Source organism: Neolamprologus multifasciatus, chromosome 6 (assembly GCF_963576455.1).
Source record: "Neolamprologus multifasciatus chromosome 6, fNeoMul1.2, whole genome shotgun sequence".
Classification (NCBI taxonomy): Eukaryota; Metazoa; Chordata; class Actinopteri; order Cichliformes; family Cichlidae; genus Neolamprologus; species Neolamprologus multifasciatus.
The window spans coordinates 18,213,245-18,232,659 of NC_140444.1; the positions used below are offsets into that span (position 1 = coordinate 18,213,245).

A 19,415-nucleotide genomic window follows, 5' to 3' on the forward strand; every position below is an offset into this window, starting at 1 on the left:
CATTTTAGGTGATTGCTTTCACCTGTGTCTTGTCCATATTTATTTGTCTTATTTTAAGCTATCATCAAACTTATCAGACATATGTGTTAGGATGCACACAGTATGCACCTTGGTAATAATCCCCCTCTCCCAGACTTAGTCACAAGCTAAGTATGAGGTGCTACTGCCTGGTAGCACAAAGCACAGTGTGAAGCTCATGTGACTGTATTAACCTTTCAGACCAAATCTCCTGGAGTCACGAATGAGAGCGAGCGAGATCAGAAAGTAAAAGTTGAAGAGACTTTAAAAGCATGAAACAAAGAAAGCAGAGAACAAAACAATTGAGTTATGTCTTGTTGCTCCTCTGAAGCAACCAAGTCTCAGTTTCTATCTCTGGTTTGTTTTGACACAGAGTGTCTTTAATATGCAGAAGTGCAGATTTGGCAGTGAATTGTCAAGAAAATCAAAATGAAGCAGGGAGCACTGCGCAGCACTACATGTGGCTTCAAAAGCAACACAAAGAACTACAGAGAATTACACTGACACATTCTTATAATAAAATTGATGTTTGTTTTTTAAAAAAAAACATGATTATCTCCATATTTGGTTTCATAACTCAGAACAGACCAATAGACTGATAAGTCTGAAAGATAATAAACTGGTAGATGAAGGAATCTTGCTGGTTTGATGACAGGAATTTATCATTTTCCATGCTGGTCCTGTGGTGAAAGAATCAGTGTAGCCTTTGGTGAGGATCAGATGATTAATTGAAAAGCAAGATACATTAAAGTGTCCCAGAAGTCTTACTATTATTAGGCAGATAACAATGCAGCTACGGTATGAGCTATCAAAGGCACTGCTTTTTCTTACAGAGGTTGAGGAATGGGGGTGGTGGTGGTAGTGTGTGTGGTTGTGTTGGGGGTGGGGTAAAAAAATGTTACATTCCAGTACACACTGACGTGGGGGTGAATGAATAGAGGTATTTATGTTTAGTGAATGGCTCTAGTCATGCTACCAAAGTTGAGTTGATAGCGAAAATCTAGCATGACGATAAATCGTGCTAATGAAATTACTCAGCTTATTTAGAAGTGTAAAGATAGTGCATACAATGTCATATAATCCAAACCACACTGAATATGCTCCATAGTGTGGTGTTTACACATTTGCCTGGAAAGCAAATGTTGCTGGTTCAATTCCAGCCACAGATGCAAATCCCCTTTCGGGTTGTGTAAGCAAGGAGATCTGGTGTAAAACTGCTGTGGTGACCCTTCTCACAGGGTCAAGAGAGCAGCAGAAGGTTTCTTCATCAAAATCTCATTGACTTGGATTTGCTGGGTATTTTTGGCCATATTTCTGTCTTCTTAGGCAGTACATTGGTCTTATTTCTTCAGCTAAGATTACTATTTACTAATGATTGATCTCATTTTGAAACAAACAAACGTCACAGACATAGTGCTGTGTGCTGTTTTTTGAGCTATGACACTGACATCAGCATGGTCCAATCAGAAAGTTTGACCGTTTTGCATTTATAGTTTGCAAAGCACAGTTTGCAAGCATTTAATGCTTGAACAAATTCAAGCATTAGCAAAATTTGATAGTCATCCGATAAATTAGTTGGTCACTGTAGATTATTTGTCTCTTTACTCAAAGACATAAATCTGAATCTCCTAATGTCAATAGAGAACATCAGAGGCACGCAATGTCATTAGGATGCATGCATGAATAGAAAACACAAATGGCTGTTGATCACCACAGTCAAGCTTTACATGCATCCAACCATCCAAAAAGTCCTGAGATATTGCTGTCTGTAACATAGAGGTGGACAACCTAAGCAGCCCTAGATATATGGAGGTAGCATGTGATAAACTAGGTGTAGTAACAGAACAATGTTCGGTTACTTTATTTGGCTGTTGTACTTTTACAATATGGATATGCATGCTTACTTCAATGACTGTATCCATATAAAAAAACAAAACTACCCAAGTGGGTGTTTGGTGCTCTTGGAGTGCCTCTGTGATGCTAACCTAGACATGAATATAAATAAACTGCAGCAAAAACAGCACCTAGGGATTTTTCATTGCCTCTAGCCATATACTATGTGCATTCACAGAAACAACCCAATTAAGGAAACACCTGCTTCCAATTTCCTTGGATTTCCACACTAATCATGCAATCAAGAGACTGAATAGAAACACCCTAGATGCAACAATAGGAAACCATAAGGCATCGCTGTGCTGTTCGACATCCTAGCTGTGCACATTGGACTGATAACAGAGAAGTGGGCATCTTAGTAGAAACAAATGCTTTATATAATAAAAATCCTGGTAACATAAGGGATTCTTTTTCACTCTGTAAACTAACTCATTAAATATTTTTAAAATATTGTGAAATTTTGTTTGTAGTCTTTTGGGCTCCAACTCAGCTCTGCTTTCTCTAGCACTGTTTCAGGCCTAAATGGTTGCATCACTCACACTCTCCTTATAATTGCTCCTCCAGAGTTCACTGTGTGTGTGACATGCCGTCCATGCTTCACCACAACCCTTGTAAGAGTCTCAAAACCATTTAGCGCTGCGGTGCTACTTCATCTAACGACACCATAGGGACACCTGGTGGTACAGAGAAACCTTGAGGTGACAATATTTAACATGGCAATGTTTGTTTTCCACCCTCCCTCATTTCTTCGTCACCTGCTGGAATCACACTCCATTGGGTATTTGCCGTCCAACCATCCAGAGTCTCAGTGTATGTCTTGTGGTGGTGTACACACTCACACTTGGCATTTTGAGCAAGATTTCTAGACACAAAAGACATTAAAAGGATCTTCCTGGAAATTACTGTGATTGCTTTGGAGTACACATTTGGAGTACACATGGAGTACTGCGCTTTGAAAGGATTCCTAGTGGTTTTAATAATACAAGGTAGGGAGGTAGTAGATAGGTGTGATTATGTATACAGTGATGTTCTGATGAACGAGTCACAAGTGCTTACTGATTCCAAACCACTAGTTTAATTAACTATAATCTACAAAATGAATAAATAATAGTATGACAAAGTGAAGGAACAAGTATAAATAGATGTGTTTAGATTTGATTCACTGGCAATCTGAGATAATGCTACCACATATACTTTATATGTTCATTACATGTGAAAATGTCATGCATATTATATACAAAGATGTAGTAACTAGTCCTTAGGTATGTTAAATTATCAATATTCATCACTATCAATAAAAAATTAAATGTCATTAAACGTACTTTATTCCCGTTTGTTCACTGTGTCCTTAGGTCTGATGACGTCTATCCAGTCCTCCACTGAGGGCACCCCCTATGGACGGACCTCACCACAGGAACCAGAGCTAACCTCTGCAGGGGTGGTACCAGCAGTACTGTCCCCTCCTAGCCTGAAGGAGGTGCAGCAAGCTGTGCAGGAAGCCTCAGAGCAGGTGGAGGGCCGTAGGACAGAGGAAGTGCTGAAACAGCTGCTGGAGAAGGTGGTGGAGGTCGCTCTGGGACAAGCGGATCGAGGGAGTGATACAAAAGTGGATCCGGGCACAGTCCAGAAAGCAGCTGAGGAAGAAGCTGACTTTGAGGCAGAAGTGCTGGAGCAGAAAGTGGAGGATGAAAATATGGGCATCAGTGAAGAAGATGCTGGTGTTGAAGAGAAGCAGGATGAAGCAGGGGTGGGTGCATCTGAAGATGTATCTGATAGAGGAGTTGTCATGGAAGAGCATGAAACAGTAGCTGGATCTGTGGAGAAAACCACAGCAGGTGTAGAAACTGGAGTCAGAGAAGCAGACACTGTGAGGGTTATTGATGAGACGCTAGGAACTGAATTCAGTGATGAGGTTGTAGAAGGAGTTGGAGCCACTTTAGACGAGACAGGAGAGGATTCAGCTGTAATGGCAAAAATTCAGGAGGACAACAAAGATCAGGCTGTGCTGTCAGAAGAAAAAGGTGCAACACTAACAGAAATACAGGAGACAAAGGAAACTCTGGATGTTGAGGAGGTGGCAGTACACAGAGAGCCTGAACTCAATCTTGGAGAGGCTGATGTGGAACAAATAGGAGATAAGGAAGAAACTCGGCTAGACAAAACAGCAGGTGAGACAATAGCGCTGCTTTTGGACAATTATCAGATAGAAGCCACACAAACTGCAGTCAGAGAGCCAATACTTGAGGAGGAAGATGTAAACATAGCTAAAGAGCCAGATGGACCAGAAGAAAAACAAGAACAAGGTCATTTAATGGAGGAAGGAGCTTCAGTAGAGGTAGAATTAGGAGGTACAACTGTGGGGGAAGCAAAAGTAGATGACAGAGATGGAGAGAGTGTGATCAAGGGGAAATCAGTGGTGCTCGTGAATAAAAGAGATGGCCAAAAAGAAGCAGAAGAGGAGCAGCTTGCTTCGGAGACTTCAATTGACAGTACAAAAAAGGATCAAGGTGAGGTGGAGTTGCAAAAAAGTAGAAAATGCACAGGAACTGAAGTGTAACCTACACTAAGAAATAAGGCTTCAGTCTATAATCTTTCATCTTTTAGACAGAGTAAGTTTTATCTGTCATATTAACTTTAATCTTAGTTCATCTGTCTCTGTTAAATATCTGAAATGCAGACTATCTAGAACCAGCTCATAATTTGGGTCACAAAAATTTAAAACTGCAATGGTCTTTAAAATTGCATTTGCATAAGACTCAGCAGATTTGGTTGAGCATTGCATTGTGTGTATCATAACATACTTAAAGACCTTAAATAAGGACTATAACAGCTTTTTGTGCAAGAAAAAAGGCTGGTTACTAGACTATGTCTGAAAACCCCTATAATGTAAATAAGAATATTTAACACTGGCTAGTCCTGTTCTGTTTGCTCAGAAAAATCTGAAATTTCTACTCTGAGTACATTGATACAATCATGAATCCTTTATCAGTTTAATCCTCCATTCCTGTATGGTCATTTGTCATTAAGACCTATGCAAAAAAGAAAAGACACTTTCTGCTACAAATGCACAAATGCATACAAATCACGACCCACCAGGGTCTTTTAGCTACGGCACATCTGTACTTTATTCTGCATTCCACTGCTCTACTTGACAAAACCTTAGTCTAGGCCTCTACTCTTCATTTTCATGTGCGTGTCACATACCAAACCTCACTTCTAGATGTGGTGGGGATCTCTGGCCCAGAACCTGATGGTGGTGCTGAAACCACCATGTTGCAGAGCTCTGAGAACCAGGCTTCCACTGTGGATTTATTCCTCATTGATGTGGAGACTGAAGAAAGAAACCTAGATGATGAGAAATTTAACAGCAATGAGATCATCACCCCGACCAATGACCTTTTCCTGTATGACCCAGCTGATGCCCATCCTACACTGGATAATTTTATGAATGATGATCTAGCCGAACACCCAAGGACTGAAGGAGAGGCATTGGGGGAAACCAATGAGCTAGTTAAAGATCCAGGTAAAAGCTAAACTGACAGTATAGATAACTATGTATTTTACATAGCCCAAAGACATGCATGGTAGATTGATTAGTGATTGCAATGTGGTCTTTGCGTTTGCCCTGGGACTGACCTCTCTAGGCTTTGTTGCACCTTTTTGTCTGTCTGTCTGTCTGTGTGTGTGTGTGTGTGTGTGTGTGTGTGTGTGTGTGTGTGTGTGTGTGTGTGTGTGTGTGTTTACAGCAGTCTTACAATAGCAGCTGTAACTTTTCCCTCCAAAAGTCATATATTAGATTTGCTGTAGTTCTCAAACACTTTTAGAAACACATCCTAGGCTATAAATAGTTTGGGAAATATTCAACAGGAGATTTTTTTTTTCCACATTAAAAACTTGGGCAGAATAAAGAAGAAGAAAACAGATCATTATCATGATTCTGCCAGCAAAATATGCAGATGGCCAGCTTGATGTTTTTCCATTCCACTGAGCAATTGTGCAGGCTAACTATACCCTAACTGGTGGGGGAAGACCAGAAAGTTTGGACCCTCCTGTCACACAGGCTACAACATGCTGTTTTCTGCCTCTTGTATTTGCTTCATATTTTTTGTAGGAGCCAGTGCCATTAGACACATGCCAGTTTGGGCTGGCACAATTTTACTGGCAGATTGTTTAAAATGACGTAGCGGTAGCAAAAAACAAAAGGTCTTTTCTTCTATGAAAAACCATCATGTATAATTAGACTGCACATATTCATATAAGAACTTCCTGTTTGTACATTTGCTGGACACTTTGACGTACTTGTGGCTGCCCATCAGCCACAAGTATGTCAAACTTTGTATTAAATCTAATGCTTCCACCTGCTCTGCCCTGCAATTTATCTCTCTCTGCCTTATTGTATCTGTTTAGAATCAACTGAATTAGGCTTGGAACCATGGAAAATCGGAGCTGCTACTGCTGCAGTTTTCCTGGTTTTGCAGACCGCCGTCATCATTATCTATATCGTCAAACGTCGTCACAAAAACAAGTAAGTTGCACCACTTGATCTACAGGAACATTGATTCAAAAGAGTTCTTTTATAGGCCCTGAGTTCCTCAAATTACAGCTCTAATCTTTGCTTGTTAGCAAAAATGCTTTGCTTGTTAATCTCTGGCCAGCAGTATTCCTTTAAAGCCTGCCTTCCATTTTATGCTTTGATTAGGTTAGACTACACATCAAACAGCCTCATTTTAAAGCACATTTCTTTTACAACACAAATTTGTACAATACCATTGCATGAATATCTGTCTGACTCTGTATTTGTAAAGCAGACTCCCCTCCTTTTTTAATTACTTTTGTGAACGTGAATGCAACTAACATTTGTTGCATTTGCACCAGTGTCAGCCACCATCCACTTCTTTTTCTCTGATATCCGAAACAAACCATTTGATTGCTACCTGTAACAACAAAAGTGCTACAATCACAGATGGGACTCGGAGCAGAACTGGCACATGATTGCTTTAGATGTTGCCTGAGCTCAAGGTAACATTTCAACACTGATACATGATGAAATCAGACCACGTATCGAGTGTTGGGTCAGAATTTCCTCCTCTGTTCACAAAAGAGAATGGTCTTGCTTCAGTTATATACTTGGCTACTTTTTTATTTCTCTACATGACTCATTGCAACGTGCAGTTCATTTGTAGAAGGTCAAGAGTAAGCAAGAAGAGCAATAATAGTGATAAAGGGATATTGTTTATGTGTTTGTGTGCGAGCAGCAGCCTGCCCCGACAGCGTGCATGTGAGGAAGAGTGTGTTGAGCCAGAGGCAACTACAGGAGATGACTACAGTGATGATACACTGCCTGCGGGCAATGGTGACCCTCAACAGTATGTTCTCACCAGTGTTTCTTGCAGTGTTATAGATGCGTACAGCACACATGAGAGTATCTGCAAAAATAAAGGAAAGGGACAACATTAAGAGTCATAAAATGCTGCCAGAATTGTGTCATTTTGCAATCTAACACAACCTAACACACAATCTTCCACAGGTGTTTATTTGACTTGAGATCTGCTGACTGCAAAGTCACATTCAAAACATTTAATATACAGTGTTCACATTCTTCTTTAAGCCTGGCCTTTTTCTCTCTCTTCCCAACCTTTTTATTTTTTCTTACACTGCTCAAAAGAAAATTAAGGTAATGCTTCATTTTCACAGTATAACACAGAGCCAGTTAAACTTCAGGGACATCAATCTGTCTTGTTACAAATCATAAACCATTGTGAATCCAATTCACTTGCTTTGGTGCAAATGAAAATGACAACAGGCGTACTGCAGAGGCAATAACAAGACTCCCTAAAAACAGAATGGTTTTCTTATCCCTCCCTCCTCCCTTTTTCCTAGTTTTTCTATTTGTTAGTGTCCTTGTTACTGCTAGTAACATGAGACGGTACCAGCAGTCAATTCAGGACACATCCATGCTTTCCACCATAAGAAGGTTTACTGTGGCTCCCTGTACAGTCTCAGAACTGAGAAAGAGAGCCCTACAAAATGATCTCCAGTGGGCTACTGACCAGACTCCATGGGCAAGGCATGCATTAAGTGATCCCTTAACTTTTTTGAGCTGTGCATTTATACAAAGTGACATCTCTTAAACTATTTTAGGACTGACAAGCAAGCAGAAGGTGCAAACAACCTTCACAGGTGTTGAATTAAAATGGAATCTTAACTTTAAACTTTAAAAATAATCTAATGCAACAAAGCTTAAATTTTATTGGCAGCCTTCGCTAGGCTTCATCACAGATTACAAGATACAAGATTTCACTGATTTCTTTCCTCAGCTACACTTACTTACTTTTCCATTGTGACCTGCCTAAATATCATGTACTGACCTGCGTAGGAGGTCAGGAGCCACCAGTTGTGTGCTTCTCAGCTGATTCCCTCTTGGCGCTTTTATAGTGTAATAGCCCCGGGATTCTGCTCAAAATGTCACATGAGAATGTGAGTCCCGTGAACCAAGAGCATTACTGGCTAATACCACTGCTTTTGCTAATCAGACCGGTGGGCTTGGATCAGTAATTAAGCTACAGTTGTGTGCTTGCAGTGAGAGACCATGTGAAAAATATGCATGTGGTGACAATCAACTGTAAACAAAAAATACTAAAAATTCAGAGATTTAGAGATTGAGAGTCTGTGTATTTGTGTGTTGCTTCAGCGAGTGAATGTGTATAAGACACAAGTAGAAATGTGATGCCTGCCTTACACAGACAATAACAAAGCAACACTGAATTATTAAACAGTCGACACAGTAATTTTGAAATGTGTCCTTGTTAAGAGTCTTTGCAGCAGCAGTGGCAATCCAGTCGTCATCAGAAGAACCAAAATTCCTGTTAATAGAAAACAAAATTCGCTTTTTAAATACTTTTTTGGTTTTTGAACTCTTCTTTAGCAATAAATGTTTCCCCCAAAAAAGGTATTTCAAGAGTCAAGGTGGCTGTAAACAACTGCACCTGAACAAAAGATGCTGGGATTTACAAACTCTTTGGTATTGCATTGAACTTGGCGTCCATGAGGTTTCACTTGGAAGGACGGCATCTGTCTTTGATGCACAATTCAGTGGGTGCTTGGCTGAAATCATAGCCGCAGAAAAAATATCGTACTTTATTATCTTTGGAACTTCAAGCAAACAGCTCGACAAAAAAGCAACAACAAAAAAACCTCCACAGTGCTCTAAGATTATATTTCACTGAGCTTTAAACTGTAACCCAAATCCAGCTCCCACCTCCATCACCTTTAGCCCAACACAAAACCCAAAGCAGCTGTGTGAACATTAAACTCATCAGGCATTCTGGGTAACGTGCAAATATTCAGCACCCAGGCAACATAATGGAAGTGCTCTTAGGACAGCCGCATTGTTGCCCTTGAGGGGTAGTCTACTAGGACATATTACAAATTTCAGTCAGGACGGTATCCCCTGCAATTATTCAATAATGTCAAGTGATCTGTTTGTATCTAGGTGTGTCATTAGCTCCCAGGTATCTCATTTCAGCACAGTTTGTAAGCTTCTCCATCTGGTGTGGAAATCATTAAATAAACAGACCTTCCAGTGAGAATATTAGCATTCGCTTAGAGCGGCATACTTAACAGCAGTTTGACAACCATTACGAACAAGCCATTTGAAAGTGTGTTTCAATTTCATCGCTTGAAAGGTTCCTGTCTTTGTTTTTGCGTGAAGCAAAATAGATTTTCTCATTTGTGTGAAATTTATCCCATTTTCCTGCTAGCACTAACCTAATATTATACCATTGTACAACAATGTGAGTTGTTCCTGTCATCAGACGGCTGTATATTTTCTCCTTTTTTCCTGTTTCAACTGGTCTAATCACTGCCAACTGCTCTTTTGTCCTTTCCACCAGGATGGCTGCAGTTGACCCAGCTAATATGGCTTCAACCCTGGCCAAAATAAATGACCAGCAAGGAGATGAGCATGCAATAGCTATGTCAGACCTCCCGCCCAGCTCTACAGATGAGTGGGCCAATATTGGATCAGGACCAAATTCCTCACAAGACCTCAGGACTTCCTTTCTCTAGGGGGTCCAACTGTTTCCTCATTCATGCTATATCTAAATTAAGCTCAGTGAGCACACAGCCAGTGAATTACCTAAACATTTCACACCCTAACCAAACCCAGTAGTGACTGTCTCACATTCCCAAGCGTATTAACTACTGTATAATCATCTTACACTTAGTGCATATGACTTTATTTGTGTTTTTGCATGTGTAAATTTAAAAAAAAAAAAAGCCTAACAATTTTGGATTTTGGCATATATGACTGTGTGACTGAGTGAACAGAGAAACGTGTGTTTGAAAATACTGTGTACATGTGCAAGTGTGCAAATGCGATAAACCTTTTATGTATCTACTGCTGTCTAGTGGTTTGATGTCTATAAACACTTTAGGCTGCACTGGAATTGTTGAGCAACGGTTTTCAAAGTGGCCACATCGCTCATGCTGTACAAAGCTGCTGAACTGCCACGAGCAATCATCCCATTTTATCAGCAAGTCTGAAGTCTGAGAATGCTGGCTGCAACATGAAGTGCCTCATCTGAAAAGTCTTTAAAATGTAAAATGATTTTTTAAAAATGGATTTGATTTTTATTCTGCACAAGTCTTGACTTGTGTATCATAAGTTTTGCTTTGAGTAGAACAAAATTAAGTGTCCAAAGAAGCAACTAGATCCATAAACTCCAGTGCCGGGTTCCACTGGCCACCACACACCACAACCATGCCCCTATCCTATTTTTCTCTTCCCGTCATTCTTCTGCAAGTTTATCATCTGACATTTTTTACTTAGAACTGTGCAGGCTCTTTCAGAAGATTTCTAAAAAACACTCATCTGACCTTCATGTTCTTGAGTGTAACCGGTGGTTTGCACCTTGTTGTAAACCCTCTGTGTTTCATGTTTGTAGACGTTAACAATGATATCGCTAATATTTTGAGAGTGTTCTCATCTTCGTTAGATTTTTTTAAGTTGTTTTTCTTAACAGTTGAAATAATTCTGTCATCATCCACTTTATGCATGATCTTTCAGGCCTCTTGGGTTAGCTGTGTTGGCAAATGCATAAATCCTTTTTAGAATGCACGAGATTGTTGATTTGGCCACTCCTAAAGTTTTTGCTGTCTCTCTGTTAGATTTATTTAGATTTTTTTCAGCTTAATAAGTACCTCCCTGTCTACAGAGAAAAGTGACAAAAATACAAACTTAGGACTTTGAATCAACTTCAGATATTATGTTTGCTTCATTTATCATGAAATAACAACAAGGGACCAGGCCTCGTGTCACCATGAAACCGCTTGTCAGTCAATTGTCCAATTATTTTTAAGCCTTTGAAAACGAGGGACTGTGCATAAAATTGGCTGCATCTCCTAAAGTGCTAGTGTAAAAATACTGTAAAACTGCTGGAATTAAAGCTGACAGTCTGTACTTCAATCACGTCTTGATTGCTTCATTTGAAAATCATCTTTGGGAGTGTACGGAAACAAAATGAAAACAAACAAAAACAAAGCAAAATTATGGAACTAACTTCTACTTACGTCCATGATTTACATAAATGTAGAACTTGGCTAAAACCCCAGAAATTTTCTCTTGTAAGACTTCAACATGAATGTCATCAAATAGTTGTGTGAGTATCTACAGTCTGGCGTCATTTGGTCCATGATCACAAGGTTCATGAATGAGTTTTTGAAAAAACTCAAGTACCCTCAAGTGTACACGTGTGTATGGTGTGTGTGTGTGTTTCTCCTTGCACAAGCTCCACAAAGGCCTGCTCATGTGCTCAATAGCTATTTAAGACAGAGAAGGGCTGATTCTTGGGGGGGACTTCAGTTCTGCAAACAGAGGAGCAGCATGTACAGTCAGAGGTAGGGGAACAAATGATACTGATTCCTTTTTCATTCCTTTTGCAGTCAGTCATACAACTCGGTGGTATGACTGACTGCTTTAGCGCCTTTACAAATTAAAAGTGTTTATTGGACTAATGCGCTACATCTTTGCAGATGAAGTGAAGTTTTGTCTCATATGATGTTACAGAGCAGATTTCCACAGAACCCAGCAGGTGATGCACCGACTTGTTAAGTCGTGCATTCGAATATTTGTAATATGCTCAAACATGTGGAGCATTTCCCCTTTTATATCGGTAACATTTCTTAGGTGTTGTTTTGTTGTTAAATAATTGCTCATAATAATTGCAAATTATTAGCCCCTCCTTCATTCATTTCTAATCAACAAACTTCAAAAGGCACGAAAGGCAAGCAAATCTAACTGCAAAAAAAAGGAAGAAAAAAGAGAAAAGGTTCAAGCAAATCATTGCCTGCTGTCTATTGTTGAAAGCATTTCTGAACTTGTAAGAGTTGAAAGCTAATGGCTTTGTGAATAATAAATAATGACTTGTGCTGCCTGCAGGGATGTGTAAGAACTGAAGTTTTAGAATAATGTTAAGACAATTGGCTTTAGCAAGAGAACACATACTGAGTAAGTTGTTCTGGAGCTTAATTTCAGTGGATGTGGCGTGTATGTGGGGATGTTTTTTTTTTTTTATCTTCATCTTGCTAAATGTGTTCTGGGACGGTCACTGGTCCTTCACAACCGTGAACAAGACAAGTCCTTTAAAAAAAGAAGGAGGCCTGTATAACAGCAATTCTCAACATGTAAAAGATTTCCACACACTTTGTTCTAACCTTGTTCTCACATCTAAATTACTGCATGGCCCTAAAAAACTCCTTACTTCACCTCATTCTCTACTTTATCAGCTTGTGGAGTGTGGGTTTGGTGGGGACCTTGTGTGCCACGCTCACCTTGGCCCAGTTCCCGAGGGAGTGTGTCACTCCTGAGGGGCTGCAGAGCGGCCAGTGCTGCCCATCCCCTACAGGGGTAGCAGGAGACGAGTGTGGCTCCAGCACAGGAAGAGGCCAGTGTGTGACCATTGAGGCTGACAGTCGGCGCCATGGACCTCAGTACCCTTATGCCGGGCGTGATGACAGAGAGAGGTGGCCGCTGAGATTCTTCAATCGCACTTGCCGGTGTAATGGGAATTTCACCGGCTACAACTGTGGGCGATGCAGACACGGGCTAACTGGACCAAACTGTGATCAGAGGATCTCTGTGGGTAAGAGAGCAGATGCTTTTTTACGACCTAAAAATTCACGACGACTTAAAATTTCTATCTTCTACTGTGTCCTTCACGATTTCACAGGTCTACATCAGCCTGGGGAATGAAGGCAGCATTTATTGCTAGGAGCAGGAAAAAAGTGTTAATTTTTAATAGCACTTTCTTTTCTCTACTCTTCCTTTGTTTCCCCCACACTTTAACAACACTTCATTCTCTCTCTTCACCCCATTAACTTCTCCCCAGTAAGGAGAAACATCATGCAGATGAGCACAGCTGAGAAGCAGGCATTTGTAAATGCTCTGGATCAAGCTAAGAGGACTGTCCACCCTGACCTCGTCATCTGTACAAGACGGTATATTGAAAAAGTAACATGATAATCAAGCTGAATACAATTAGATGGTTTTAAAGGGTTGATTTTTACCTTGTGATTCTCTGTAAAACACAGCATGTTTTGCACAAGGACCTGCACGCTCAGACTCAGCTGAGTCTGGCAGTTGAAAGAAATATATGTGCAGTATCTGTGGCTGAGCCACATGCTGTGCTTTTGAAATTATTTGTAAAATCAGAGAATTTCTCATGGCAGCTTTCTTTAAAAGCTGTAGAAAGTTGAGCAAATGATCACGTTTGGCATGAGTAAAGGGAATTACAGTCTTCTGAATCTGTGAATAACCTCCTTCTAAATTAGCTGAGGACTGCAATCTGTTAATTTTTGAAGCCATTCTTGACTGCAGCTCAAAGAAAATCTCTTAACCTCTGGATCAGACAATTAAAATTCCCCTTGTTATTAATGGTCATGCTCAAGATTCTTAGTTACATGCCACATAATGCAGCTACAGAGAATAAAATATGTATTAATATCTATATATCCATTAGTGAGTTATTCACCAGTACCATCCCCAAGTTCTGAAGCCGTGTTTGAATGGATCAGTGAAAACAAAATTGTGAAAAACACTTTGTAGAGCTACTAAGATTACAAAGCTTTATGCAACAGCAGAGCATTTAACACATGCATAGTTCATCTAAGGCCACACATTCTCTTACTTCAAATCAATCAGGGTGAATTTGGAGGATTCAGGCAGGGCAATGTGGAGGAAAAAATACAACGTGACATTCATCCTTTATCTTTAGGTACCAGGAGTTGTTTGGGCCTGATGGCAACACCCCACAGTTTGAGAACATCACCATTTATAATTACTTTGTTTGGAGTCACTACTACTCTGTCAGTAAGACGTACCTGGGGCCAGGCCAGACCAGCTTTGGAGGTGTAGACTTCTCCCACGAGGGCCCAGGTTTTGTCACCTGGCATCGTTTTCATCTGCTGCAACTGGAGAGAGACATGCAGGTGAGCAGAGAGAAGGCAGGGAGAAAGAGGGGTGGTAGAGGAAAAGAGGAGAGACAGCAAGCTTCTGGGCTGATAAAGAAATGGATGAGGAGGTTAGGATTGGAGGAGTGGTGATGGAAAGAAAAAAGATCTGACACTGAGTGAAAAGCTAGCCTGAAGGAGAATGGGTTAATGCAAGGAGGAAATAAAAAAAGGCAAAACAAAAGCAGGAATATATAGGAAGGGGACAAAAAGAAAAAGAACCAACCTGCATATTTTTCTAATAAACAATTCAAGAAAGTAGTTTGTTTACAGACAGTCCTTCCCTGAACACCTGCCTCCTTCCCCTGTTCGATCTTCATAGGACATGCTGGGCAACCCCACCTTTGCCCTGCCCTACTGGAACTTCGCCATTGGAGGCAGCGAATGCGACATCTGCACAGATGACCTGCTGGGAGCCAGGAGCACATTTGATATGAGCTCCATCAGCCCCAACTCTGTGTTCTCACAGTGGAGGGTCATCTGCGAGAGTGTGGATGACTACGACACTCTGGGCACCATCTGCAACAGTAAAGACAGTCACGGAAACACACTATACCAGCCGAGCTCTGCTGATATACAGCATCGTCTCAGCTGCATCAGAAAAGAGGGCAAAGAGCTCATAAAGAGAGCATGTAGAACATAGGCTGCTATAAATAATAGCTCACAGCTGTTGTGCTAAATTCGATATTGCTCGCTATTACTTCAGTTTGTTTGAAACTGCTCTAGTTGTTAAACATCGCCTTCTCTGTTGCCGTGTGTAACTGGAGTACTACACACTGCATCTCTAAAAACTGCGGTTTGAAAGATTTTTTTGTTTTTATTCAATCAGCCTAGTTTTTCAGTGTTAATTCCTGATTGGTCACAAGATTTAACCTAGAATAAGGGAATTCTTATTCAGTAATAAGATAACGCTGCGTAACCTAGACTTTAGGTGATCAGATTTGCAGGGATTGGCTCTCATTCCGTACTGGCACCAGATTACAAGCCTAATTCACTACCTTTCTTTCAGTGTTCAAATGCACCTAATTTATAAAGGATTTGGTTTTCATCTGGAATAGGCAAGTAATTGGGAATGTCAATCATCTTTCCCCGTGGACCCTCAACAACAAACTTATAAAAAGAGGTCATAAGAAAAAAAAAAGTGTTTGGTAACAGGTTGAACACGTGAGTGGCCAACATGTGAGTGATCTATCTTGTTATTCCCCCCAGAGAGTCATGACAGGCCTGGTATTTCCTGCGTCAACAAGCAACATCTCCTTAAATGGGTTAAGGGGGTTGCCTCATTTGTGCATGTGCTTGTTGAAGACAGGAATCTAACAGTCTACTGGTTCCTTTGATCTGAGGGAACAATCTTCAAACAGACAGACAACTCGGTTATGTAGCCTTCTGTTTATGTGCTTGTGTGTAGGAGAGAAAGCCTGAAAAAAGAGAAAGAGATCATACATGCAAGAGAGACAAAAAAAGAAAAAAAACTTCTGTTCAGTCACAAAGCTCCCACTCACTACTGTTGACTTTTATTGAATAATTAAAAAAGAAAACTGCCATCCTGTCATGTTTAAGGCAGATCAAACTAGTAGAGTCTCCCACACAGAGTTAGAAGGTGGTTAAATAATACATTTTCAATCAAGCCATATCTGTAGGGACCTCTGGCTTGTGCCTGATCTTAGGTCTTAGTGTGCCAGTAATCAGAAGTTATCTTTATTATTTTAAACTAATTATATTTCACTCAACCTAGTTTTATTGAGTCCTTTCTTCATCTCCAAGGCACAGAGAGCAGTCCCATCAGGAGGAACCCAGCAGGCAACGTGGCGCGGCCCATGGTGCAGAGGCTGCCGGAGCCCAAAGATGTGCTGGACTGTCTGGAGATCAACACCTTTGATACCCCTCCTTACTACTCCACCTCCTCCGAGAGCTTCAGGAACACCATCGAAGGTGATCCACATTCAACATGACTCATAGGTTAGAGCCAAAGCAGTAGTTGAGATTTAGCATCCTCCCATCAACCCAATCCAAGGAAATATTCAGTTTCTCTTGGGCTCAGCTCAGAAAATAAAGCTGCTGAATACTGTGTGAGTGTATAGATGAAACACAAAGCCAGAAAAACACTCACTCAATCCTCCACCCACATGCACATATGGTTAGCTCCAACACAACATTTGTTGTTCCTAATTTTGGTAAATCAGAGTCTTCATTAAACGTTTTCCTTTTTTTTTTCTTCTCATTTTTTGTTCCATAATTTCAAGGCTACAGCGCCCCCCAGGGGATGTACGACCCAGTGATCCGCAGTCTTCACAATCTGGCCCACCTCTTCCTCAACGGGACGGGTGGACAGACTCACCTGTCGCCCAATGATCCCATCTTTGTCTTGCTTCACACCTTTACTGATGCAGTCTTTGACGAGTGGCTCCGCAGGCATCAACCGGGTACACCTTTGCGAATATTCAAACAACAAAATTCACTTTGGAGAATGAATAGATGGATTGACATATTCTTCACTCTCTCAGGTGACACTGTTTACCCCGATGAGAACGCTCCCATTGGACACAACCGCAGGTTCAACATGGTTCCTTTCTGGCCGCCTGTCACCAATGCTGAGATGTTTGTGCCTGCCCCAGAAAACCTGGGATACTCATATGAGGTCCAGTGGCCGGGTGAGAAGCAGAGAACGTGTAAGCATGCGCAGATCCACAAAATCCAGGAATTGCTCATAACCGTCCACTCTTTTCCCTCATAGCTCGTACCTTCACCCTCTCTGAGATCATCAGCGTAGCCGTTATTGCTGCAGTGCTGGTTGTGGTGGTGGTTGGTATCGTCATAGCCTGCGCTATGCGTTCTCACTCTTACAACTCTGCCGAGGCCCTGGAGCCGCTGTTGGCAGAAACTTACCGACGCTACTCAGAGGAAGACCGCAGGCTGGACAAATCACAGTCCGTTGTCTAACATTTTCGATTATCTTGAGAGGACCCAACATTTACATACATAAATTTGTCTTGTTTTCCTTTTTTTTTTAAAATTATTCCTCCATTTCTTCTAATAAAGGTGAACTGGTTTTGAGGCTTAATTGTGTGTCTGCATTTATGAATTGAAAGGCGGAGAGGGTCTGGCGGATCTTTTGTTGAGCACATACAGCAGATTTTCAGACTGCAGCCAAGATTATAATAACTGCAAGAGCTGATATCCAGTGCTCAGATAAGTACACAGAAAGCATAGGAGCAGCTACTGGGACTGAACCTTCCAAAGCTACATGTCAGAGCTACAATATTTTGCGACTCCACCTCGCTGCCCATTTTCAGCTGACAAATATATGTTTATCCGTGCAGATGAAATGATGTCTTTCTATAGGAATATGCTTCTATTCCTTTTCATTTTTTTAAACTTTTAACTCACTCTGTTTTTGTGTGAACAAGCAGTATTTTATGAAAACACCATTGCAGGCCTTTTTGCCGCAGGCATAAATTTGCTTATCTCAAGCCTCAGGCCAACTGGCAAATCACACCACTTAGACGTAATCTTACTTCTCAAATCAAGCCCATGCAAATTTCCATGTGTTCAAAACAGCAGATGTACCGCCCTCAAGTGGATCTAAAGGATTACTGCGAAAGGAGGAAATCTGTTTTTTTTCTTCATTTACACTCGTATCCTAATTTTTTTAAACTGCATGTAGGGAATATCAAAGACTAAACTTAATATGACTTTAAGCACACCGTGGAATTTTAAATGTTCATGACACCATAAAACTGCTACACTGTCCACACCTATAAGCTGGTACCTTCGAGTTGTAAGACTAGTTTGCCCTTTTGGCACAGATTTATTACTTTTATTTTTTATAACTTTGGCTTTTTTGTGTGTGTGTAGTTTTACATACATAATATCGTTTGCCTTGAATAAATAAATAATCCTGTCCTGTCTGTCACAAAAGGCGGCCACCTGTCACTGCATGCCTAATTACCACGAAGGCGCACCTTATGCACAATTTAGGATCCTACGTTGCAGCTTTGGAGCCTTACAGCAAGTCTTCAAGCTCGTACCTACAGCAAGGGCGTCATGGAGATGGAGGGTGGAGATGCTGTCTGATCTTTCTGATGTGAAGCTGCATTTTCAGCAGAAACTCCCCACCCCAAAACAAACACTTACTTAACCACAGTGTCCCCAAATTTGAGGATTTTTAAGCCGAGGGTGATCAACGGACATTTAAAAACGGACATGTTTTTTTTTTTTTATTCAGAGTATCTAACAAAATTTTCAGAAATAAGCTTTTGTGAACCGTGAGAAATTCAGTGGTTTATTGAATAAGCGTTAAAAAGATTTCTGTAAAAACTACACAGTAGACTACGGAACTTTCATCACTTGAAATTTACTTTATTTCTGGATTAATTTATTGCTAAATTAATGTATTGCTAAATTAATCCAAGTACAGATGTGTATAGCCGCATGTAAAATTAATAGCATTATTCATTAGCATTGTTCGGTCGGTTTTCAAACTCATAATCGGATGACGTCATCCAGTGTTTGCCTGCTGTTTCATGATGAGGTCTAACTATTTCTTGCTCTAGGCTATGTCACTGAATATAAGCCACACCACCGTGCACGCTTTTTTGTGTCTGTGTGCCAAATGCCAACTCAGTCCAGCTCATTCGCTCATTTGATGGGAATGACGTGGACTTAGTGGCACCTAACTCTTCCTTTTGGGATATTTTGGGACATCTTGCTTTATGGGAATCAAGATTTTAACACTCAGCACTGACTGGAGTGAATTTCAAAGGACCGGTATTTTTGCAGTGCATGCTGATATCTTGAAAAAGGACCTCATGGGAAAGGATGGAGAAGAAGACTTTTTGGACCCATCATCAGTTGGCTGTACTTTCTGTATCACCAGGTTACACTGACAGCAAAAAGACACGGTCCCCTATGTTTATGAATATGGATCGATGTGACAGTCACACATAGAACAATCATTTGGCCACTGCTATCCTCCAGAGAGAGAGGCTCATTAGTGC

The 19,415-nt window shown here is 40.8% G+C and overlaps 2 protein-coding genes across 2 annotated transcripts; both read left to right on the top strand.

Annotated features, from left to right (window-relative positions):
* Positions 1-1,344: 1,344 nt before the first annotated feature.
* On the top strand, positions 1,345-11,703 carry LOC146516814 (uncharacterized). The gene is made up of 5 exons (XM_085164422.1): positions 1,345-4,418; positions 5,132-5,434; positions 6,319-6,436; positions 7,167-7,277; positions 9,804-11,703. The coding sequence occupies exons 1-5, from the start codon at positions 3,218-3,220 to the stop codon at positions 9,976-9,978; spliced, it is 1,908 nt and encodes a 635-aa protein (XP_085020548.1). The 5' UTR covers positions 1,345-3,217; the 3' UTR covers positions 9,979-11,703.
* Positions 11,704-11,710: 7 nt separating this feature from the next.
* Positions 11,711-17,472, top strand: tyrp1b (tyrosinase-related protein 1b). Its single transcript, XM_085164421.1, has 9 exons — positions 11,711-11,808; positions 12,697-13,052; positions 13,299-13,407; positions 14,184-14,397; positions 14,741-14,945; positions 16,183-16,350; positions 16,662-16,841; positions 16,923-17,069; positions 17,153-17,472. Exons 1-9 carry the CDS (start codon positions 11,795-11,797, stop codon positions 17,356-17,358), a joined length of 1,599 nt encoding a protein of 532 aa, XP_085020547.1. The 5' UTR covers positions 11,711-11,794; the 3' UTR covers positions 17,359-17,472.
* Positions 17,473-19,415: the final 1,943 nt, after the last annotated feature.